The sequence below is a fragment of the Thunnus thynnus genome, chromosome 15 (genome assembly GCF_963924715.1).
Source record: "Thunnus thynnus chromosome 15, fThuThy2.1, whole genome shotgun sequence".
Lineage (NCBI taxonomy): Eukaryota > Metazoa > Chordata > Actinopteri > Scombriformes > Scombridae > Thunnus > Thunnus thynnus.
In genome coordinates, this window is record NC_089531.1 from 17,966,442 (window position 1) to 17,991,973 (window position 25,532).

The 25,532-nt window shown below is 41.8% G+C and overlaps 2 protein-coding genes across 3 annotated transcripts; both read left to right on the plus strand.

Annotated features, from left to right (window-relative positions):
• The first annotated feature begins 212 nt into the window (after window positions 1-212).
• LOC137199066 (uncharacterized) lies at window positions 213-14,562 on the plus strand. The gene is made up of 9 exons (XM_067613187.1): window positions 213-372; window positions 3,747-4,492; window positions 8,627-8,789; window positions 8,892-8,998; window positions 9,212-9,360; window positions 9,492-9,628; window positions 11,423-11,684; window positions 12,586-12,902; window positions 13,946-14,562. The coding sequence occupies exons 1-9, from the start codon at window positions 339-341 to the stop codon at window positions 14,395-14,397; spliced, it is 2,367 nt and encodes a 788-aa protein (XP_067469288.1). The 5' UTR covers window positions 213-338; the 3' UTR covers window positions 14,398-14,562.
• A 4,881-nt stretch (window positions 14,563-19,443) lies between these two features.
• Window positions 19,444-24,953, plus strand: matn1 (matrilin 1). Of its 2 annotated transcripts, XM_067613190.1 has the most exons (10): window positions 19,444-19,848; window positions 21,271-21,455; window positions 21,534-21,698; window positions 21,791-22,013; window positions 22,965-23,087; window positions 23,202-23,374; window positions 23,467-23,698; window positions 23,793-23,945; window positions 24,036-24,116; window positions 24,216-24,953. In XM_067613190.1, the coding sequence occupies exons 1-10, from the start codon at window positions 19,761-19,763 to the stop codon at window positions 24,263-24,265; spliced, it is 1,473 nt and encodes a 490-aa protein (XP_067469291.1). In that variant the 5' UTR covers window positions 19,444-19,760; the 3' UTR covers window positions 24,266-24,953. The 2 variants fall into 2 exon arrangements, with proteins under 2 accessions (XP_067469291.1, XP_067469292.1); XM_067613191.1 differs by lacking the exon at window positions 22,965-23,087 and having other exon boundaries at window positions 19,459-19,848.
• Window positions 24,954-25,532: the final 579 nt, after the last annotated feature.

Genomic DNA, 25,532 nt, shown 5'->3' on the forward strand with positions numbered 1-25,532 from the left:
TAACAAATTGGGTCAAAATAGCACAAATCAATCAGGTAAAGTTAAGGGTTAACCGAGAGAGAGAGGAGTCAGAATCCAAACAGTACATTTTCCCAAAATAATATAAATTGAGGGTATAAACGATAATCAATAAATCGTGTCAGTCCTGATGTATCTGAATCTGTTCAGCTCACTGATTGGCTGTTTGAGTTTTACCCTTCACGCGATAATTCTCCGTCACACTGCAGAGGGGAGCTAATCAATCAATCAACCTCAGGAGCAATTCGCCTCATGACCCTGCGTGGCTTAATTGATTATTAGTGCAAAATTTGTTGGTTTTGACGCCGGTGAGAGTCGGAATGGATGAAGATTGTGATTTAGAGGCAGATTTTGGTAAGAACATGATGACATGTAATTGTTTTATTGGCTTGTTTTGGCGAATCAACAATGAATGGTAATTTGCCGGCCATAGATGGTCTACACTGAACTCCTGTCATTTCGTAAACTTTGAAAGACTTCTGAAAGTTTTTAATTTTTTTTATTTTAAAGCTCATAATCTTTCCTGTGAGGTGCGGCTCCCTGTGCTGCGGGGCTCCTCAGAGACCCTTAAAGAATGTAAAACTCGGTTATTAACATTCACGACCCGGTGTTTGTACATGGGGACAGGTTGGCTAGTTTTAGCTGCAGCTAGTCGGCCTCAGTTAATTAACGGCCAGGTGAGGTGGCACGAGGCGCTGCACAGCTGGGACACTAATTAAGTCACTGCAGGCAGCAGCTCCTCCTGAGGATGACGCTTATCAGGTTTAATTCAACCTGCAGGTCACCAGATGACTCATGAAATATGACAGAAATACTGTAACTCTTCTAACATTATCAAGTTATGTCTTTATAACAGTGACACTTTACAGCTGAAATAATCAATACTAAAAGCCTCCAAAGGCCTTAATTTAGTCATTAAAAGTGAAAGTAATGAAATAAAAACTGTACTGAACGGGCCGTAACCAAGACTCCAGATACTGTTTACTAAGGTAGTGGTCCCCCTCAAAGTATAACCACCACTCAGGAAATGTTGACCCAAAAGTGTTAATGTTAAATGTCTAATAGGGCTGCTTGATTAAGGCAAAAATCATAATCACAAACATTTTGGTTAATATTGAGATCACGATTATTTAACACAATTAAAACATATTCTTTGGAAATATGCATTTATTGAACTTTTAAAAAAAAACCTTTTCTTTCTTTTCTTAACAGTGGATTTCCTTGAACTTTAAATGTAATTCAACTGAAAAACAAACAAGTTTTTATAATTATAATATATAATAACTATAAAGGTGTATTTAATACATGATATGTATTATGATGTCATCTTTCATTGGTATGCTTTTATTTGGTTTGCTGTAAATGAATGGGATGTGTTGGATTAATAACACAAGTCAGAACGAGATCATCATTGCGAAACAGAATGACGCACAATAATCATTTTATCTCGATTTATCTTGTTTTCATATCATTGGAAACCAAAATTGGAACTAAAATTCCAATTGATCACCCAGCCCTAATGTCTAATTATATTTTCTGTATATGTTTTACTTACATTTATACCCAACATGGTCTAAATACTGGTTCAATGTAGAGCTGAAATGACTTTTCATTTAACCAATTTGTCCATCAAAATCTCCACACTGCCAGGATTAAAATTCTGGTGCTCAGTTGGTATTAAGAGGCCCAAAGTGTGCCAAGAAAATATCCACCACACCATGACACCACCATCACCAGGCAGGATGGATCCCTGCTTTCATGTTGTTTATGCCAAATTCTGACCCGACCATCTGAATGTTGCAGCAGAAATTGAGACTCATCAGACCAGGCAACGTTTTTCTAATCTTCTATTATCCAACTTTGGTGAGCCTGTGCCAGTTGTAGCCTCAGTTTCCTGTTCTTAGCTGACAGGAGTGGCGCCCAGTGTGGTCTTCTGCTGCTGTGGCCCATCTGTTTCGAGGTTCGATGTGTTGTGCATTCAGAGATGCTCTTCCGTGCACCTCGACTGTAACAAGTAGTTATTTGAGTTAATGTTGCTTTTCTATCTGCTCGAACCAGTCTGGCCATTCTCCTCTGACCTCTGCCATCAACAAGGCATTTTCGCTCAGAGAACTGCTGCTCACTGGATATTTTCTCTTTTTCTGACCTTTCTCTGTAAACCCTAGAGATGGTTGTGCATGAAAATCCCAGTAGATCAGCAGTTTCTGCAATACTCCCGTCTGGCACCAACAACTATGCCACGTTCAAAGTCACTTAAATCACCTTTCTTCCCCATTCTGATGCTTGGTTTGAACTTCAGCTGATCGTCTTGACCATGTCTAAATGCCTAAATGCATTGAGTTGCTGCCACGTGATTGGCTGATTAGATATTTGCGTTAACGAGTCAACGAGTTGAACAGGTGTACCTAAAGTGGCCGGTGAGTGTACACCTGTGCATGAAGGGCCTAATCTAAAATGCTACATGTTCACTTATTCTTTGAAAGAAATCAACACATCAACTGGGACTCATTATGAAATGTGTGTCAAGGGCCGTGATACAAAAAAGAACCACAAGCACGTTTGATACTGAGTAAAATCTTTACACAAACACATTTTTAATTTCTCCTGCTTCTGATTACCAGAGACTCTACGTCAAAATGTGTGAGCTGTATTTTAACAACAACAATAGCTTTATTTAAATACAATGTTTTATGCACAGGGGAAAACTAAATGTGCTTTTTGGGCCGCTTGAGAAGGAAAAAAAGCTAGAAGAATATAGAAAATAGCACAAATGATAGTAATAGATATTCACAACAAACTCAAGGGAGAACACACCCAAATGATTCAATCACAAAGAATGTAATACATACCATTGAAAGGAAACAGAATAAAGAAAAGGCAGCTTTCAAAAGAAATTAGTCTGAGCTACAGCTTAGTCGAATAATCAGTTAGTCAACAGAAAGTGTATTGCCTAGCTATTATGATAATCAATTAATCGTTTTGCATAATTTTATTAAAAGAAAAAATGCCAAACTTCTCCGGTACCAGCTTGTTAAATGTGAATATTTTCTGGTTTCTTTAGTCCTCTATGATAGTAAACTGAATATATTCGGGTCATGGACTGTTGGGCGAGGCAAAGGGAGACATCTTGGGCTTTGGGAAACAATGGTTGACACTTTTCACCATTTTCCGATATTTTATAGACCAAATGACCAATTTATTAATTAAAAAAATAATCGATTAATTGTTAATGAAAATAATTGTTAGTTGCAGCCCTACAGTAGTCTGAGCACATCTCAAGTCCTCAGTGAGCCTATTACAGCAACAAGAAACATAAAAACTAAAAGCAGCTTCAAATCTTGGATTTTGAATTGACCATCAGTGCAGCAAGAATACCAGAGGCAGATGACCTGAGAGGTGGGAGAGAGTGATAGTGGGTCATAACTTTTAAACATATCTATATATATATGGTCAGAACTTTATAGACAAGCAAAAGATCCTTAAAGTCAATTCCAGTACATACTGGAAGCCAGTGCAGTGTTTTGAGGACAGATACAATGTGCAATGTTTTTATTTTAGTCCCTGTTAAAAGTCTTGCTGCAGAATTCTGATACAGGTTACAAAAGCCAGGTCTTGTTTCGCTAAGTAGTGATAATAACATAACTGACCACATTTTACCTTTAGGGGAAGTGGTGAGGGCCTACAGCGACCTGGACAAAACTAAAACTTCTCAATACACTTTGTTGCAGACTGTCCAAGCCTACTGTGTGAGGAACTGGAGGATTTGGAAGCAAAAAGCGACCAAGGGAGGACACAGATGAGGAGGAGGGATGGAGAGGAGGAAGTGTTTAGTCAGGGTGAAGATGAAGAGGCAGGAGAGGAGACAGAGCGAGAAGAGAAGGAGGGGGAGGCGGAGGAAGAAAAGAAAGTTGTTGTGTCAGAAAGGGAACTGATAGCGACAGAGGGAGAAGAGGAGGAGCAGGTGAAGCCTGAGAGTAGGCCGGAGGCGGAGGAGGTGCAGATGGGAAACAACACGATTGAGAACAACAATGAAACAATCGCCGATAAGCAAGAGGATAAAGAAACACAGAGTTCAGAAGAGAAAGATGAGCAGAAGAAGAGTAGGAAAAGACGAGGTAAGAAGCAAACAGAGCGAGTGAGAAACAAGAGAGGTTTAAAAGATGTGAGCGACAGGTTTGAGGAGGAAAAGAAGAGTCAGACACAGGAAGTGTCGGCGATGAGCTCAGAGGAGAGCTCAGCTCTGTCGGAGCCTCACGTTGGACTGATGAACAGCTGTGACCTGTCCGACCCGATCTACCTGGGCTGCGGTGGGACAGGGCTGTATTGCCCCCCAGTTCCCATCCCTCTGCTGTACTCTTCACAGCCCCCGGGCCCAATCCAACCTGCACCTCCTCAGCCCCGCGGGACAAAAAGGCCTCACAGCCCCCCTCTTCTACCTCACAGTGTCCCCCAGCAGGGCCCACAGCCTCTCGAGGTGAGAACAGACTCTGTCACGGTTTACCATTCACTTGTTCACTTAATCACACTTGATGAGCTTCATTTATGACTCCACACTTTTCCCCTTTCTTCCTCTTAAGTAGCTTCATGTTTGGAAATCATCTTATTCCACATCGTCTGGAGGTGTAATATATGTTTTGTGTCACCTTTTTGCAGCTCTTCATATGAGCTTCATGATCACACATATTAATGGAAATATTCCAACCAAAGACTCCATGTTGTTATGGCTGCACCATCCGATCTAATGAAAATGTTCCACCTGTCTGCTGCTTCATTTTAAACACATTTCTCACTAAATTCTGCCCGACAGATTTGAGATCTTTGGAAACTGTGGGGTGTTTTTAGGATGTAAGTTGTGCTGCAACAATTAGTCAAGTCAAATTTATTTATTGAGCACATTTAAAAAGTTAAATTAAAACAACACAAAAGTGAATAACTGTAACAGACAAAGTTATAACAAAGACAAATGAGATTAGATTAGCTGGTTAATGGATCGACAGAAAATTAATTGGCAACTATTTTGATAATCGGATAGTCATTTTTGTCATTTTTTCTTAATTAAAAGTGGCAATCTCGGAGATCTCCAGTTCGTTCTCTTTGCAGCACCATATGGTGTGAAGTGGTAGTTGCAGTTGTGTTTTTGACCTCACTCATCCTCACTCCCAGAGATCTGAACAGTGTCACTGTGTGACATCACGCTAGCACAAGCGAACTGAAGAGCGAGTCTGTTGCACCATCACCATTGTGTTACCTCATTCAGTGATAGATAATGACTTAACAGACATTTATGTAAATGAAAATCTTTGAGATTATAACTTTAAGCAAAAGTACCAAAGATTTGCTGGTTTCAGCTCCTCAGTTGTGATGATTTAATGCTTTTCTTTGTCATACATGATAGTAAACAGAATATCTTTTGATTTTGGACTGTTAGTCAGACAAAACAAGACTTTAAAGGTGCAGTGTGAAGGATTTAGTTTCATCTAGCGGTGAGGTCAGAGATTGCAACCAACTGAATACCCCTCCCCCTAAACCCCTCCTTTTCAAGCGTGTAGGAGAACCAATGGTGGCCACAGAACTTGCAAAAAACACAAAAGTCCCTCTCTAGAGCCAGTGTTTGGTTTGTCCATTCAGGGCTACGGTAGAAACATGGCGGTGCAATATGGCGGGCTCCATGGAAGAGGACCCACTCCCTATGTAGATATAAACTCTCATTCTAAGGTAATGAAAACACAAACAGTTTCTATTTTCAGGTGATTATACACCAATTAAAACATACTTATGAATATTATATTCCATATCTGCCAAGTCCGTTCTGCTAGATGCCACTAAATTCTACACAATGCAGACGTCACCTTTGACTTGAAATTATAATAGGTATTTTTCATATTTCCTCACATTTTATGGACAAAACCTATTAATTAAGAAAATAATCACCTGATTAATCAATAATGAAAATAATCGTTAGTTGCAGCCCTAAAATAAAGTTCTATGAGTTTGAATAATGTTTGGCTGCAGATGAAGTTTAGTCTCCTCAGCCTAACAGACACTTTTGCATGTTCTAGTGAAGACCTCCAGGTTTCTAATAATAACTAATGTGTCATGAGTAATTACAGTCTAATGGGTATGAAATTATGCACACCTACACTTTTCTGCAATATTAATGATGCAACTGTGAAGATAGCTTTCTGGGCCCTTTTCTTCAAATGTGGCATGACTAATTCAGGCTAACGTGATGCTATCAGGCTAAAATAATCCTGTCAATTCTCATCCAGCTAATTTAGTTCTTTGAAGGCGGTTTGAAGATTGATTTGTTGATCCTGGATCTTTAATAAGGCAGAATGAGTAGAGTTGAAACCATGATCGGCATTTATGTGATTGCTGTTAAATGAGGTAGGTGTGTTGGGAATCCTCCCAGCATGCACTGGGGTAATTGTAGACATATGTCTAATTTTATGTGTGTTCCTGCTGTTATTTTGTTCTACGTTGTGCTCCATAATGTTTCTACTGTTTCCACACTTTCATCTCACACATGAAACCTTTCAAAAACTTAAAGATCCCCTTCAGACATGTATTGAGATATTTAAAAATACTGTGGTTGGAACAATGATGTGTGTCTGATGTGGTTTTTCCACAAAAAATTATATTAACCACATTCAAATCCTTAAAGTATCACATATGAGTATAGATAACTCTTTATTATAGAAATTAAATTTTGATAACACACCACACACCAATAAACCGTAATGATTTATAAATAACCTGCATGTTCTCATCTAAAATCTTATATCAACATGTGAGAAAGTGAGACATTTCTGTCTGAAAATGAATTCATGTTTGGGCTTCACCCTAAAAGGTCTTGGTCATGATGCAGCTAACCGTCAATAAGCTGCACCTCAGCAGGTTTGGGTTCAAGGACTTGTTGCTATGACAACAGTTCCAGATTAATTTTAAGACAGCTTAGAAGAACCAAAGAATCCAGACTCGTGTCAAATCATCAACAATCCAATCTGGATGACTGTTATCCACGTATGAAGAATGGAGGCATGAATATGAATTTGATAACATCAAACTGGCAACTCGTTTAATTTAACTGTTAGGCTATGTAATGGGAAATGGGGAAAAGTGATTATTTTAATCATTGATTTCCATAATGACATACTGTGCCTAGACCATGATATTTATCAGTTATCTGTATTTTTTTGCAGTAAGACTGTTTACCACAAATTGTTGAACTACTGATAAAATCATGGGTTGTGCAACAGCAGGAGATTTCAGCTTCCATGATTTCAGGCCTCAGTACCTCCAATAATTGTTTTCACAAGATAAAAGTAAGACTTTGAAACCACGAAGGGAAATCTAAACCTTAAAATCGCACTAAAAAGCTTTTGCTTCAAGTAGGTCTGTGACTGCATTATTTTGGATTTGGGGTGGTGAACAGTAATTGTTGATTGCTATTGATTAATTGTTGGTAATTTTTCAAACAAAATTGACAAACATTTGATGGTTTTGGCTTCTCAAATGGTAAGATTTGCTGCTTTTCATTATGGTATTATGGTAAATTGATTACTTTGATTTGGGACTGTGTTTTCCATTGCAGTTGTGGTATTTTTTAATAGCTTCTACATTCTATTGAACAAACAATTAGCTAATTAACTGAGAAAGTAGTTATCACAATAATTCATCATTATTTAAAGAAAACAATGATTAGTTTAGATCAACACATCAGCGTCACATATGAGAACACATACATTAGACTGGAAATTAATTTCTTTTCCTTGAAATTCTGAATCTGCTTTGATGACAAAAAAGAGAAATTGTTGCTTTGCTCTCTTTGAGCTGAAACATTTGAAGTGTAGTTTTTTTGTCTGTCATAAAACAATAGCCAGGTGTCCATATGTACAATTAAACAGTTTTTGGTTGCTGTAATAATTTCTCCTATTCATAGGCCTACTGGCCGATATGCTTCCCTGTGATGGGGGACAAACTCTTGTCTTGCCAAGTTTATTTACAGCTAATATGAAGTTTTAGCAGTCTGAGTAAATGGATATCATTCAGAGATTAAGTCTTTTTAGTAGAAAATTAACTCCTTTTGTTTCTCTGCTGAGCTGCAGTGGAGGAATAGTAACACAAAGAGGGATTTTCATACTTAAAAGACTGTCATTTTGGAAGGTATCAACTTGATTTGTCTGACTGCTGAGGCCTCATTTTAATTTCAGATAAAGTTTGAACTGGATTTTTGTCCTCATCATTTGCACTGAAATTGCTTTAAGAAGGAATCTCTTTAAGGCCACAGTACTAAATATTATAGCAAATAAAACCTGTGTCAGTGTTCATTTGCAAACTAATACAAAAAAAAGTGAATGTATCCTTTAACTGTGCCCTTCTCTGTAAGCCTCAGAGATGTTTTGGAAAACATACGTCCCTTTTAGCTTTTGGTCTTTACCTCACTTTTTCACATCCTCCTTTTTCCAAATTATGTTCACCCGAAACAAACTTGATTGACACCAATGTTTGGCCTTTTAACAGGGAAATACAATAAATTTAAAATTATTTAACATATTGAATTTGACTGAGATGAGCGCTGAGGAAATGTTTGACTGGTTCACGGCAGATGGAGATAACCCAGGTCTACTCCACCCGGCGCTCCATCCGCTACAGCACCAGAGGCCGAGGCCAGGCCCTGAGCTTCCCTCTGCTATCCGGGTTAGAGACTGTGGACAGCTGCCTGCTGCCACCTGCTCGGAAGAAGAAAGCACGAACACTTTACAGTACTGGTGAGGGACATGTCTGTTTGTCCAGGTGTGCACAGATTTGAGTATTATGCAAATATTTGACCTGCATTGTGTGTTTGTGTGTGTATGTGCGTATGCGTGCAGATCAGTTAGAGCACTTAGAGGCCCTGTTCCAGGAGGACCATTATCCTGACGCAGAGAAGAGGAAAGTCATCGCTGCGTCAGTTGGTGTTACGCCTCAGAGGATTATGGTTAGACAGCTATCTTCCTCATTAACCCTATGACAAAATCCTCTTATGATGCATTACTTGATGATCTACTTCCTTGAAGAAAAAAAAACTATTAGCAAACTGTGCGTGAATAAAATCTTACCTTTTGCTTTTCTCAACTCCCCCATCACAATCCTTCATCATCTCTCCTGATCTCTGTTTTACTGTCTACCTCGATATGTTTCTGTATCCCAGGTCTGGTTTCAGAACCGCAGGGCAAAGTGGAGGAAAGTGGAGCGCTCCACCACAGTCAAGGTTGAACACAGGCAGAGTAGGGCTGGAGGCAGTGTCAGCCCCCCACAACATCAAATCAACCCCACACTGCCCAACCTGGCATCCAACAGGTCAGCAAACTCAGTCTGTGTGTTTGTTGTTCATGTCCTGATATGGTGTGTAATACTCGAGGTCAATGTATCACCTGCCCTTAGTGGTTGTTGTATAAAATCTAAACCAAAGTTGTGTTCTTGCTTTTCAGTAAAGGAGCTCCCTCTTTTTCTGCTCACTTTGCCACTAAGCTGCCCCAGCTCGCCCCTGCTGCACCTTCTTTCCCCTCCCTGTCCGCTCACACGCCGCCCTCCTACGGCAGCCTCCTGGCAAGCCTCAACAGCCCAGGTTTTGAAATCCACATTGATGCACACAATTTCCCAACATACTGCTTGTAATGCAGGTTAGGCTTTTGTGCTCCGTAATTATTATTTAAAGAGGGTTTGGTTTCTGAGGAATTATGCTACTTCTCTGCCATACACCAGAGTCATGATACGTTTATTATTTTCTTGTGTGAAACTAGAGGATTTTCTAAATGTTGAAATAAAACTAAATTAGTTTAATGTCTATGTGATCAAGTGGCAGAGAAATGACACCTTCTCCACAGCCGAGAGTTTAATAATTTTTGCTCAGAAGCCTATTGTTAACAATTTAACATTTTTATAGTACTATACTATAGTACTATTGCCATCTAATGGCTGTGAATGCTGTGGTGAACTGTCTCATTGTTTTGTTGTTGTTTGTACACAGCCAAAGACTAAGTTCACGCTAACACGTTTTAATTTTAAAACAGTGTTTTAAAACAAAAACTATCTCTGTCCACATGAACGTTTTAGCATAATTTCAAAAATAATATCCGTCCATACTAACACACCTGAAAACGTGTATCACATGACCGCTGGACATGGGAATTGTCACAGATAGCTCGAATAATAGCCTGCCTCCTACGCATGTAGGCAGTAGTAGATTATAGATTGCAGAATTTAACTCCATAACAGTTGCCAGCATAAACAACAAGGTCAGCAACGCCTGTAATTTGTTATCCATGTTGAATTAACCACTGGAAGTCAAGGCTGATGTTGTTTGTTTTCTTCCGGAAAAGGGTCACATGATAGGGCTGTGACGAATCAGGGAAGGACATGTTGTGACTGATAAAACCCAATCATGTTTTCATTGTTTGCATCATTGTTTTCAAAAGTCTTCATTTCCGCCTGTCCAGATTAAAATGCAATCCCAGAGTTTTCAATCTAAAACGGGGTTGAAACGGGATTCAAAAACGCTACAGTAGTGTGGATGCTAGGCGTAAACATAGCAAAAGTTATGCATTTTAAAAAGAAAACGTATTAGTGTGGATGTAGCCGGCTGTTTAGGGAAAAAACAACAGCACTGTGAGACTAAACGCACCCCTCAGATTCATTCAAACAGGTCCACTGCACAGCACGATGCCAGCGCAGAGGGCTTCAACAACAGAGAAAAAAACAGGGTCATCTGGCAAAAATGTAAAACTCAATATTTGCCCAAGAACAATGTGGCATCATCAGACAAGTCGCTGTATTGACCAAACAAATATGTGTAATCACACATTCCTGGTAGATTTTGTGCCATGCAAGCTGTATTTCTCCTGTCGATCATAGCAAGAACAAAATTCAGTTTCATAGTATTATAAACCGCTATAAGTGGGGCTTCTTTTGGTCTGAACACCTACAAAGGGGAATTACTTCCTGAGAGGCCCTACCGAGGGCTCCAAGGTCCCCTAAATATTATCTCTGCTCTTGCACAGTTAAAGCAAAATAGTTGCTAAGTTTGATTTCAGACCAACCATCAGTCTTTGGTGCATCTTCATATTTACATGAGGAGCTCTATCCTGATTCCGTAGAAATCCGTGAATTGAGTTGATTTTGGTTCAGGCTCATTGCTCAGTGAATGTTTGTTTTGGACTCTGCACTGCAGTCCCACAATAGATGAACAAATAAACAGCACAGAGTAACAACACAGGCAATAAGAACACACATGAGATAAAACCAATAGCCCTCATCGTAAAAAAGATAAGAGATGCACGGATGTCAAGATAGTAAAATTCCCTAGAAACCAAACGGCAGTATCTCTTTAATCTCAGCGTTTAATCTGTATTTTATCTCCAAGGTCAATCCAGAGTGAGAGAGGGGGGCCAGCACCTGCTTTCATCTCAGGGGGGGTTGGCAGAGTACCACCCCCGCCCCATGCACAGTCCTCCCCCGCTGCGGAGAGCCAGCCTCCCCCTCTTCACAACGACCTACAACAATGCCAACCCCACTCCACCTCTCCCCAACACCCCGGTCCACACTCCACCTCTCTTCCTGGATGCTCTTGAGGGCGGCTCCTCCTTGGCCCACCGGGACACGCAGTCTCTTCAGACTGACACTAGGTCAGCAGAGCTCACAGCCGACTGTGACATGAATACTAGAAGATGATTTGAATAGATGAACAAGAGATGATAAGACGACAGTAGGGAACTGCAGAGTTGAGAAGGGAACCTGTGAAATACTGATATTATAATGGCACAAACTGCGCCTGTGGTGGTGAGAAGTCGCTTACAGCTGGATCTGTGAAACAATTGAAGAAATCATGCAGGGAGGCATCTCAGTTAGTTATTGCTTTGTACAAAATTATAATTAGTTGACAACAAAACTATGTATCTCAGCACTAAAAAATGAAGCTGTTAGAAACCTAAAAGGGCCAGTTTGTTTAAAGTTACAAAAAACATATTCTCAGTGGAACTACTTTCTACCAAAATAAGAGTCCCTTTTGAATTGGTTGACAATATGTTGGAGTAATTGGGACTTTTTTAATTACATGTAATTTTAAATTCCTCCATTGTATTGTGGGGGGGTGGGGGAGACTGGAGGCCCCAAAAATCATAAAGACAGATAGTAGTGTGAAAAAATGTTTTTTGTAATTTGTGTGAACCGACCCTTTAAGAGGGGGCTGCTATGACAGCAAGTTGATGCGAGTGATGTAGAAAATAATCAATCAGCATGTATGTCTGTGGTTCCAAGACTTTATTTGTCGCCGTACATCGTTCAGGGATAAAGATAGTTCTAGATATTTACACAAACTTCTCCACCAAAGTAAATATTCAGCCCTCACTGTGCCCCCAGTCTTAGTGACTCTCCACGCGTCAGTTTGGGAACAGATGAATAAAAAGACAGATGCACAGGATCAGAGATGCTGTATGTGGAAGTATTTGAGCAGATTAAGAGATTATGACCATTGAGGTATCTCTGTATATGTATGCGTTTGTGACTAAATCCCTGTATTGTCCTCAGTTCTCTATTTGATTTTGGAGAGAAGCTCGACTATCTGACGTCCAGCCAGCAGAACAACACTCTCTCCTACCAGCTCCAGACCTCCTACCCCACCAGCCAGCCGCAGCACCAACCTCAGGCATCTCTGCCCCGCATGGCCTATCTCACCCCGTCTCCCTACCTCACTCCCAACCCTCCAGATTCCAACCCCACCTCCTACCTGACCTTTGGCCCCGGAGGAAACTCCACCGGCGTGGTGACCTACTCTACTGGAGGCCACGCCTACTTCCAGTCCCAGAGCACAGGACAGATCCTGCTGCAGTCCACTGGTCACCACGGTGAGTCACTGGGATGAGAGGGAGAGTGATGGAGCTGTGTGTGTTTTTTAAATCAGTGTAGATTTGAATTTGAATGTCTTTTAAATGGTAACCTCAATGTCCTTCAACATAGAAACACAGAAGTCTACTGGATAATTTAACAATAATAATAGGTTTATGATTTGGCCCTCAGTTTTAAATATGTCAGCTTAGTTTCTATAAAATCATGTTTTTTTCTGCCAGTTTGGTGTATACTGAATAGATCTTAATGCTCTAAGAAATTTCTAAAGAAGCCAGTGAAAAGTGCAAATCTGAAATGTAGCACATTCAGAAGCTTCATAGCTGCAGTTGGGAACAAAATGCTGCACCACCATTGCCAAATTCATCCAGAATTTACCCTGAATTTGAAAGTGAATTAATGTGCATATATATATATAATCTGGTTTTTACTTTTCGTAATTTTAAGTTGCGACTTGCCATTATCTGCATGGGCAACATCATTTTTTACAGTGATTTGAAAGTTTTTTTATAGAAACGCCCCTTAGTAGTTGCTGTTGACTTCACTCTGCAAGTTAGTAGTTAGCAATTAACAGGACTTTTATTTCTGGACGACTGAAATGTTAATTTAAGTGTTTACTTATTTATTTATTGCTAGTTATGGTAGAGCTGGACAGGAAACGTGATGAGAGAGGGGGATGACCTTCAACAAAGGTCCCTTGCCTGCATCAAATCAGGATCACTGCAACAACCCAGGACACCCCAATAATAAAGAATAATAAGTGTTTAAATATGAAAACATATGAGAGGGGACAATGGTGGAGCAGGATTACAGCTGTGAGGTGGGAAATGCTTTGGAGAGGATCTAGTATAGCCTGGGCTCATGGATGAGTAGGGGACCAATGACAGATAAGGGATGAGAAAGAAAAGGTGGGAGGGGGTTGACCACAAAAAAGAGAACGAACACGCTTGTATGTCAGGTAGGCATTCATGGATGAATGATAAGAAGAACGTTGTCTTTATCTCAGTTGTCACATCTCTGTTTGAATCTGTGTGTTTCCGTCCAGGTGGCATTACAGCGTACCAGTCGTACCCGTGGGGTAACACGTACAGTCAGCCAACCATGCATCAGCGTGCTCAGTGCCCCTCAAATTACCCCCCTAACATGGGGGCAGCTCGAGACCACCAGCCACCCTCCTCCACCACCTTACCTCCCCCTCCTTCATTCTTCCCCCGGGGAGACCACGGGCCCACACACGCAAACCCCCAGCGCTCCTCACACACCCTGACACACACCACCAGCAGCACCACCACCGTCCTCCCACCTGTGTCCACCCTGCGGCCCTCTCGCCTCAGAGCGGAGAGCGCTCCAACGAAGGTGGTGCCTCTGCTGCCATCTCAGGTCAGCCTTGCCTCTCCAGAAAGCCCTCCAGTGCCCCCTTGTGTCAAGATTGAGTACGACAGCCCTAGAGAGATTCACAGCCACTTCCACTGCGACTTCTCCCCCATACATTTTTGACTGCATGTTTGTTTGAACTATATTGTGTGTAAGTGTGAATATTTCTATATTTTCTATTTGTATAACTATTAGCATGTCTGCCAGTTCTCAGTAGAAATATTAATGTCAGCAGGCTTGGTTGTGCTGCATTAACAAGGCTGCAATAAATGCTCATTGTTCTGTTAATCTTTATTTCTGCATTTAACTTCCTCATTCAGGGGTTTCCCGAGCATTTTCACTTCGCGGACCATTTTCATTGAGACAAAACTGAGACGTCTCCATCAATATGTGCATACATGTTCACAAATCATGTATGTTTTGGTTTAGGTATGATCACCTCCCAACACACAAATAAGCCTTGATAGACACAGAGTAACCAGGCAAAATGAAACTAAACAGAAACTTCACTTGGCCTGCATTGTGTTTTTTTTATTTAATTAAAACAATACAGATCAGATTAGGAACGCTGAGGTAGTGGCTTCACACAGAGTTTCATGTGATTATATAATTATAATTCAGCCCTATTGCCAACTCTCATGTTTCCTCGCGGTTTGGTAACAAATATTATGATTTAAATGAGAAATGCTTCTTGTCTGGCTTATTTCAGATCTGTCTTTAGGCCACTAGAAGGCGCTGTTCCTTTGTGTGAGTCGACCGCACGCTGGGATCTATTTAACACTGTGATATGTCTGACATCCCTCCATCATGGAGGATATGTGACAGGCACTAATCCACTGGAGGAGAATAAGGACAGACTGATGTTTCTGGTAGAGGTATCCCAGACAATCACTGTTACACCCCAAATCCTTAATCTGTGTTGCCATCTGCTGTGTTCTCACACTTACTGCACTTTCCGCTCTGTTTGTTCTTAGTATGCCAGTCAGTTGCAGGAGCTTGTGGAAACCAAATCCCTATATGAAACTCTGCCTATCAAAGAGCTGAAGGCATTTTCCTGAGACTAGAAAAGTGATTTGGGACCAGCGTGTCTCTTTCTTTAACTCTCAGTAGTGAAAGTAAAACAAAAAAGTTTCTCGTTTTAACTCTAGTTAATATTCCTGGTTCGTAGTCCTGCTGTATGTATGTAAAGTTTGAAGTGAAGCTCGGATGACGTGGGAGTAAGAGAAGGAAGTGTTTGATGAGAGCGAGGAGGAGGTGGCAGGGACCAGGGGAGAAGATAAAGAAAGGGAGGGGGGGGCGGGAGGGGGAGGTGGAGGAGTGAGGCAGTGTGATGGTCTGGGAACAAGGGAGGTGAGCTGAAATGAGCTGTTGCTATGGGAGGAGAAGAGGATGATGGGTGGGCTCTGCCAGTAGGCGTGGGAGGGAGAAGAAGACGGGGATGAAGGAGGAGTGTGTTTGTAGCGCAGGGGGTTGTGGGACGAACAGAACTGTTGGTTATGTAACTGCTGTATTTGGGTTTTTAATGAACCTCTCTCTTCCTGCTAACTGGCTACTGAGCTGTTACTGTTGGCAGGAGGAGCGCTGCATAAACACACATACACACACACACAAACTTCATTTGCAGTGCATAAATTTCTCAAACTCTCTCTTGCATAAAGAAGCACACACAACACCTTAATATCAGGAGTGAAACCCAAAGTGTGAGAGCTCTATTCAAACTTTGTGCAGTCAGGTTTTTAACTCTTTAACTTTTTTTTATTTAGCGTATAGGTGAAGCCTGTCAGTCTGTGTATCTCCGTCTCTGTATAATTAATGTGTCAGTGTGGATGGTTTCACATTTCCTCATATTTATGTGCCAGTGAGCCTGCATGTGTGACTGAGGAGGGCTTCATGTAGGTTTAAGTTTGTAATTAATTTTTCCATGACTTCCCTGGTGTGAACAGAGAGTGCTCAGAGCACAGCTGGAGGGCATGAGAGTGTGTGTATGTGTGTGTGTGTGTGTGTGTGTGTGAGCACAGGTATGGGATGCTCAGTCCACCCCGATCCCACCATGTCAATATTTACTCAGTATTCTGAGATTGGAAGAAAGAGAACTTGTTTCAATATTTATGGATGTGGTCAAACACGAGATCCTCGCAGTCTTTCCAAACGCAGTGTCTGTACGAACGCACACGCACACACATACACACACACACACTGACTGACTGAAAACCATGCACTGCTTGGATAAAGTCAAGTTTAGTTAGTAGTTTATTGATATTACTGGATAGGGTTTATTGATACAACTGATTGAAAATAATAATGTTAGTAGTGGAACAAAGCTGAAACCTGGTTTGGAGATCCTCCAGTCCTGTGGCTCTCTGGTTCAAAGTACACCAGGGTGTTGATATTTAGTTTGTTTTGAAAAGATACAACAGATAGACCTGTGTTGGAGTTGGAAGAGGAGAGAACATGAGGGAAGGTGGTTTGAGAAAACAACAATAAAAAAAAATAGATTTGCTTATTCAAATGTTGTATAAAAACAAAGATAAACAGTGGAAGATAAAATATATCTCACCTCACTGTTGATCGTAAATACAGCCACTGACAACACTGTTATTTGAATGTGGTCTTGTATAAAAATGCCCAATGATATGCAGTGTGGCTGAGATGTTTTCATTTACACTATGGGTCTGGCAGTACTATTGTGATGAATATTCTGTAGGTTGAACTCTCTGATCCGGTCGGGCTGTTGGCAGTGAAGAAGGACTTACAGGAACATTTTCTTTTTCAGTAAAAAAGCAAATATGCTTTGTCTTTATATTAGATTTCTATTTTGCTACTGGAAAGAAAAAGAGAAAAGGAAATAACAGAGCTTTTGGGTTTTGTTAAATTTGGTATGGTGATTTGTGAGCATCATTACATGAACATGCCCTTGGAGTGAGTGCTGGTTAAATCAGTCAAATCAACAAATTTGATTGTTAATATGGGACTGTGATAAAGCATTATTTTTGTTATAAAATAATATGCCAGTTATTTTTTTGATAAGTGTATAAAATGTAGTGAAGATGCCAGTCAGAATTTCCAAGAGCCCAAAGATGATGTCCTAAAATTACTAATTTTCTCCAGTCAACAACTAATTTGCAAAAGTATCCAATGTACTATCCTAGAAGACTAAGAAAAGCAGCATATCATCACATTTTCGAAGCTGGAACCAGTGAATTTGGGCATTTTTGATTCAGAGATGACTTAAATCATTAATTATCTAAACTTTACTGTCAACAGACTTAACAATCAATCGTTTTCGTTCTATATTATCCATCAAAATCATGTAAAGTGTAATGTGATGTAATGTAAAAATGGCAAAAGATCCACTGGTTCCAGCTCTTCTAGGACAGTAAATTGGATACCTTTGAAAATTTATTATTGATTGGACAAAATTAGTAATTTTTGGACGTCATGTTTGGGCTCTGGGAAATTCTGACTAGCATTTTAACTAAATTTTTCTAGACTAATCAAGCAAATAACTGGCCAAAGCAAGCAGTTTGAAGATATCAGCTGGGACACTGGCAAAAATAAACATGTCTAACTAGTTTCTGACAAGAGATTAAGTGAATAACAGTTATTTGCAGCAATACTTTGGATGAATACAGTGAATTGTAAAGGTCAATATTTTAATTGGTCAGACATCATCATTTTTTATCACTTAAGACACATTTCGGGCCTTTTTTTTTACCATCCGTTTCTCAACAGTCCACGTGTGTTTTCTGTGTAACTCTACTCATGTTTAAACACACATGATAAATTACACGTAGCTCTGAAATAGTTCACAAATGCTGATGGATGCCGTTAAGGTACATCCAGCTACCTGCTTATGTTTGTGTTTGTCCTGCCTGCCAAGCAGACCTTGTTACATAACCCATGAATATATGTGTGTGTGTCTACTGTATATGTTTGTGTGAATATGTGTGTGTGTGTTATGTCTTCCCTATAAGCCAAATAACCTATTCCCAGAGATGACACGCTGTCCAGGAATAACATCTCTGCTCTTTCATCTCCAACCCATCACTACCATAACACACACACACACACACAGCCTCATTCTCTGTTGATTTTGCAGCATGTTCAGTTCAGTAGGAAATCTGTCTGGCTTGTTACTGTACAGCCTGAGCCCCCATACTCCTCTTCCCCTCCCAGACTAACTCCTCAATTGCGGCTTGTTCAGGTCATATGTGTGGATGGAGGTGTGTGTGAGGAGGAGGAGGAGGAGGATGGGAGGGTGCAGAGGAATGCAGGGTTGGGTCGGGTGGAGTGGGATGTCGAAGGGGAAAAGAGGGGTCTCTGTTTAGTGTGTATGTGGGCTCTATAGAGAGATTAAAGAAATGTATGTGAGCTTATTGATGAAAGTGTGTTTTCCTACTGTGTTTACTTCACGGGGGCCCGCTGCCTACCTGACAGCGGAGAGGAGAGTGATGGAGAAATAGGCGGGAAGAAGAGTCTAGTGGAAGCTGAAGTGGAAGTTTTTTGATATGGTTGCAAATTAGGGAATTTCTACCTTTTGATTTGTATGTTTGTGTAATCTGTTCTGTGGTAAAACTGACCTCAAAATATTATAAAATTCAGGCTGAAGCTTAATAAATCTTCAAAGATGTGAGAAAGGAAGGATGAGAGGAGAAATGGATGAGAAAATGAGCAAACAAGTGTTAAAAACACATAAAATATGCAGAAATTCAGGAGCATTGAACTAAATTGAACTTAAGAAACGAGGCATTTGCTTGTATACTTCAATTTATACAGAAATGCTTATAAAGGCACACACACACACACACACATCCCAACGTGCAGACTAGCACGAACACTGTAGGCTGTGTAAGGTGGTTCTCCTTCACTTCCGCACCATAAATGTGTTTGCTATACGAGGGAACACGGGGAGAAAAGAGGAATTCATGTTGGTGTTTATTTGAGCTTTGGCCAAATCCAACCTGGGGCGGCTGTGCTGGTGCGCACACTGCACCAAACCCCAGCCGCTCCTGTACCCCCAGCCAGACACACTCATACTGTACACACTCAGGGAACTCAAGCGCACACACAACACGAATTTTACTATACACACACACACACACACACACACACACACACACACACACACACACACACACATACACATACCTGTCCACCCTACCCATATCAAGGTGTGTTTGTCTTTCCCTGCCCACCGTTTTAGGTCCTCCCAGGGCAGGTATTTCCCTCTCTTCCCCACAGACACACATACATACACACACACACACACACACATTCGAGCTAAAGAGGGGGGCTGTCTGTGTGTGTGAAGCACTTGCATTGATAACCTGCAGCTCAGAGTCACTCAGTCTCACTTTGTGGCCGTGCCCCTTGCCTGGAACTCCCTTCGCCCTGCTCCATCTCCCCTCTGGCTTCTCACTCTTAGGACCATCTGCGGACACGCTCGGACCCCCGCGTTTAGCTGTCGCCCCTCTGTCGCTGTCACCATGACGCCTACCCCGCCGTTGTTCCTGCTGCTGCTTGGCCTCATAGGAGCTCAAGCCACCATGGACCTCCGCACAGCCGCTGCCATGGGTAAGAATGATGACCTTTAACCCCTTAAGTTGATGTTAACCCCGGTGAGGACTCAGAAGCTGTTGATGGTGTGATACCTGACATCTTATACTCAAAACATTTAAACTCTGAGACACAAAACCTCAGTGTAGACATCATTGTTATGATGCTCAATTGATCTCAACAGGTGCCTGAGGCAGAGGTGCTGTGAAGGAGGTCTATTTATGTAGTTAGATCCATCTTCATTCTTGTATCCATCTGGTCTGAGTTCAGGTGATTGATCAAGTTGCACTTGCAATTTTTGCACCAGAGAGTGAAACAAACTCCTGGAGGTAGTTATATTGAAGAAGGGGAATGGAAAAAGTTCAGTTTTTATTTAGTTGAAACCTGTGTCATATGGAGCTGGTTAAAATAATTGTTCCAATACTGTAATTATTTAGTTAATTGCAAAAGAGCGTAAATCCACAGTGTTTAGTGTCTTTGGAAATTTAAGAATTATAAGTGATTTGTTTGGATTGGATGGTTAAAATTACAGACAGATGTAGTTTTGTCTTGTTTCTGATGGTTGAATGGTTGGCTGAAAATACTGTGCATGCACAGTTTGGATGGCGGTTTCAGGATGGAGCCGGTGCTCTGGGCTTACGTAAGTGTGTGCGTGTGTGTGAGTTGGAGAAACTGGTGGGAGGAAAAACTGGAGGGAGGGAGAGAGGTGAAGGGTGAGAAGGGAGATCAGTGATGTTTCACAGACACTAGAGGTTTTTAGGGAGCTGGCAATTAATTTAACGAGGCCACAAATACATGGACCCACACAGAAAACCTGCTGCGAGCCTGTAGAGATTTATTGTTATTATCAGACACTGTGGCAGAATCAGTTTTCTGTCTTCTGAACACATAATGTAGCTCCATCATGTGATTTCAACTGAACAGTTAAAGCTTGTTAAGTAGAAATGTGTGCATCCATATCATCATAATTTCAACAAAAAAGTACTTTTTCTGAGCTTCCACAGCGATTTTGCTCAGTTTTCATCCTAATAATAATTTATTAATATTGTTATCTAAGAGGTACCCCTTTTTAAAGCCATTACTGTATTTAAAGCAGTTGGCTTCTGATTTGACATTTCCTCGTTCTAGCCAAACATTCCTCCATCTCTCCTTCAACCTTCCCCCTCTCTGCCCCTGTTGCCTCCTTGCATCCTGTTTTTTCTGTTTCCTCCCACTTTTTCTCGTACATATCTCACCAGCCTTCATCCCCTCTGCCCTCCCTTATCCTTTCACTACCTCCTTTCTCCCAAACCCCCCCCCCCCCCCTTCTCCCTCCTTCATCACCTTAGTTTCTTCATCTCCATTTACGCATAATTTTGTGGATGTATGTTGTAGTAGTTGTTATGGAAGCTATAAGATAATGATTGCATAATAATCACCTTTCTCGCCCTCCGTGTGTAGCGGCAGGTTTGTGCAAAACCCGACCCACAGACATCGTGTTCATCATCGACAGCAGTCGGAGCGTTCGCCCATCAGAGTTTGAGCAGGTCAAAGTCTTCCTGGCCAAGGTCATCGAGGGTCTAGATGTCGGACCCAACGCCACACGTGTGGGAGTCGTCAACTACGCCAGCCGTGTCAAGAACGAGGCACGTGGTTTGTGCAAAGTGTTTGTTATGTCTCAAACTGTTTCATATATCACTGACCTTGCAATTACTCAACTGTAGGTGTCTCTGAAAACACACCGCACCAAAGCCGGGCTGATTAAGGCTGTGACCAAGATCGAGCCCCTGTCCACCGGAACAATGACCGGTCTGGCCATCCAGTTTGCTCTAAACGTGGCCTTCAGTGAGGGCGAGGGTGCTCGCGTCAAATCTCCTGATATCAGCAAGGTCAGACACACATTTTTCACATGCAGTTCCACATGCAGTTCACCATATCCCATAATGATTTTGCATCTAATTTTGCACCTGTTCCATCACAGGTCGCCATCATTGTGACAGATGGGCGTCCCCAGGACAACGTGAAGGATATTGCTCTGCGTGCTCGGGATGCCGGCATTGAGATTTTCGCCATCGGTGTTGGACGTGTGGACATGAGCACCCTGAAACAGATGGCCAGCGACCCCCTGGATGATCACGTGGACTATGTGGAGAGCTACAGCGTCATCGAGAAGCTGACCAAGAAGTTCCAGGAGGCCTTCTGTGGTAAGATGGGAGGAGAGGGAAGAGGAAGAGGGACAGATAAGGGATGTTGTCTGGATTCGTTGTTTACAGTTTCGGAAGATAAGGATCAGTCGTTAGTGATAGAAATAGACAGTAATGGCTGAAAAGAAATACTCTCAGGGTGGGTCATCATCATTATCCATGCCTTCATCCTTGCGGAGAGAGCTGTCTGCTGCCCTCCCCCCTATACTGAGGGTAAGGTGTCAGGGCTTTTATCTTTTCATTCCAATTTATTGTTCCCTCCCTTTGTCCTCTGCTCTTCATCAACAAGATTCATTCAGCTGTTGAAACTCATTAAAAAATTCCCAGTGTGTGAGGGCATTAGGGCAGGAACAACCTTTTGGAATGAAATTCCCTCCTGTTCCTCAGTCACTCTCACACAACTGAGAGGCGAGACTGATCTGTCTTTAATTACCGATCCATTAGTGACAATCATTAAACGTCTAATTAGTGATGCCCTTCGGCGCTCCCAGTCTGCAGCACTTTTGACTGCTGCCTGCCACTCACTTTGCAGCAGCCAATCTCGCTGCAGATGCTCCGTCCAAGGGCAGAGCTGCATGTTGGCAGTGTTGGATTGTTATTGGATGTGCCTGTGTGTCACATTTAAAAAGCAGAAGCGAAAACAAAACGTATTTTGTCCATTTAAGGCTACTCCAATCTTTTCCACCTGTTTGTTTTAAGGATCCACTGGATGCATGCATCATCCACACATGCTAAAAACTGTTTAGGTCGACGGTGGCGAAGGCGGCAGGTCACAGTGGATCATTAAAAATCAATGCTAGATTTTCCCATTTTCAAACTGACATAGTTTCATTCTCTCCTCCTAACCCCAACCACCCACCCCCCCCTCTCTTTGTGTGTGTGCCTCTACACATATTGTCTCTGTGTGTGTGTACGTGTGTGTTCTGCATGCACATGCACACACACACACAGTGTCGGACCTGTGTGTCACTGGGGATCATGACTGCGAGCAGGTATGCATCAGCAGCCCCGGATCATACAAGTGTGCCTGCAAAGAAGGCTTTACCCTCATGGATGATGGTCGCAGCTGCAGTGGTGAGTGCATGTGTGTGTGTGTGTGTGTGTATAAAGGTATTGATCCAAGCATGGTCACTGTGCTACCAGAGTAATACGCTCTGTTGCGTATATGTGTGTATCCGACATCACCAGCTTGCAGCAACTCAGCGACAGACGTGGTGTTCCTGATCGACGGATCTAAGAGCGTGCGTCCTGAGAACTTTGAGCTGGTTAAGAAGTGGATCAACCAGATCATCGACAAGCTGGATGTTTCTGACAGCAAGGCTCATGTTGGACTGGTGCAGTACTCCAGCTCAGTCAGACAGGTATGTGTGTGTTTGACATGTATCGTCACCTAATAATCAACTTGCTTCCTTCCTTCCGTTATACATGTCATGTTTCCATCTCCTTCCTGCAGGAGTTCCCCTTGGGCCGCTTCAACAACAAAAAAGACCTGAAGGATGCTGTGAAGAAGATGGCCTATATGGAGAGGGGAACTATGACAGGCCAGGCCCTCCGCTATCTGTCAGACAGCAGCTTCAGCCCCAATCAGGGCGCCCGGCCTGGAGTCACCAAGGTGGGCATTGTCTTCACAGACGGACGCAGCCAGGACTACATCGGAGACGCCGCCAAGAAGGCCAAGGAGCACGGTGAGAATAAGACAGATTACCTCTTAATGCACGGGTGTTGTATAAGTAGATTTATATAATACCTACTTACACCAGAGAACTCTGTATGTTACAGGTTTCAAGATGTATGCTGTCGGAGTGGGCAATGCAGTGGAGGATGAGCTGAAAGAAATTGCCTCCGAGCCGACTGGAGAGCACTACTTCTACACTGCTGACTTCAAGACAATGAACCAGATTGCCAAGAAGCTGCAGATTAACATCTGTCAAGGTCACTCATTATAACATAAACACCCCAATGATCACTCTTTATGTATACACAAATGAACAATAGCTGAACTTGTGCTTTCTGTTCCCACAGAGGAGGACCCTTGCGAATGCGACTCCCTCGTAAAGTTCCAAAAGAAAGTAGAAGATGCCCTACAGGCACTAACAAAAAAATATATCCTTTACAAGAGGTGAAACGGTCTGAGAATATCATGTTTTGATGTCTTTTTCATATTTTCTGTCTTATTGTTTCTGTCCTTAACAAATATCTTACTAGAGAGCATGTCGAAGAGGATCGCTTTGCTGGAGAACAAAATCGTCTGAGGACTCACATCCCACTCTTCCCTCTACATATGCACACCCACCTACATACACACACAAACAATTTTTACTTCCTGTAAAATACTGAAGAGGAACCTGTGTGTGCGTGTGCACCCTGACCTCTGCTTGTAGCCTGAGCTCACCCGAACCACCTCTGCCTCCTCCTCTCTCGGTCTTACCTCTTCCACCCTTGGTCTCCTGGGACACGAAGCGCCGGTTGCCATGGGGACAACGCCTTTGTGTGTGTGTATGTGTGTGTGTGTTTGTGTGTGTGTGTGTGCGCTCCGAAGGTCATCCTCCATAGCCAGCCTGTGTGTTTGTTAATAAAAGTCTTCCCTCATAGGGAAACGGTGACGGTACACTGAAAGGTTTTTCTTTGTTGCTGCCTGTGTGCACACAATGTTGAATCTCCCCAAACCCCCTCCCCGCAGAGAGTCTGTGTCTCGTCATGTCAAACGGAGAAGCACATCAACCCCTCACTTGTTTCTCTTTAAATCTGTCACTGTCATGTTTCCCTCTCTCTCCCCTCATATGTGAAGGCTTCAACTTTCTTCTCTTACCCCCACACAAAGGTATCTAATATTATATATGGTATATATAAAGGTAAATTAATGTAAGATATATGTCTGATAATAAGGGTACACCATTGATGTTTTTTATTTTCCTAAATAAAGGTGATTCAGGAAGTACATATTATAAGATTGTGCAACTATTGTATGCAAAATTAACATTATTGACACAAATGTACACATAGCCACACATTATTTCTTAGTTTGGCACTGTTTTTTTAATTGAGTAAAAATAAGCTTTAAAAAGTATGCAGAATATTATCTCAGTGGCTACAAGATGTGGTCTCCGAGGACCACAAGGGCTTGACATGTGTTCCCAGCAAAACTGTTTAATTCAATATCAGAGTTGAGTGCAATGGCAGATGTTTATATGCACAACTTTACTGTAATTTTCCATAAAGTCTTTGAAGTACTAATATTCTTCCCAGATGGCAGTCATGAAGACAAAATCAAAGTTGGATCTGTAGTCTAGTGTGGATCTCTGGGTTTTTGGAAAACTCCTGCAGAGTGCAGCCACGGAAGTAATGTAATGCTAAAATAAACAGTAATGACCTCAGTTTGTTGGCTTACATAGAGGATAAATCAATTAGCTTGTAATTTTTCAAGTAGAAATGACAAAACTCTGCTCGTTGCAGCATCCCTATAGGCTTTTTAGGCTTATTGTCGGATTAAACCATTTTAAGACATTGCTTTAGGCTCTG

What these genes read in the sequence shown, in the direction of transcription:
- LOC137199066 (XM_067613187.1), top strand. Translation starts at nt 339, where the DNA reads ATGGATGAAGATTGTGATTTAGAGGCAGATTTTG. An exon ending in ACGAACACTTTACAGTACTG is followed by an intron (nt 8,790 to 8,891) that starts GTGAGGGACATG and finishes GTATGCGTGCAG; the next exon opens with ATCAGTTAGAGCACTTAGAG. An exon ending in TCTCTTCAGACTGACACTAG is followed by an intron (nt 11,685 to 12,585) that starts GTCAGCAGAGCT and finishes TATTGTCCTCAG; the next exon opens with TTCTCTATTTGATTTTGGAG.
- matn1 (XM_067613190.1), top strand. Translation starts at nt 19,761, where the DNA reads ATGACGCCTACCCCGCCGTTGTTCCTGCTGCTGCTTGGCCTCATAGGA. An exon ending in CAAGAAGGCCAAGGAGCACG is followed by an intron (nt 23,699 to 23,792) that starts GTGAGAATAAGA and finishes TGTATGTTACAG; the next exon opens with GTTTCAAGATGTATGCTGTC. An exon ending in GCAGATTAACATCTGTCAAG is followed by an intron (nt 23,946 to 24,035) that starts GTCACTCATTAT and finishes CTGTTCCCACAG; the next exon opens with AGGAGGACCCTTGCGAATGC.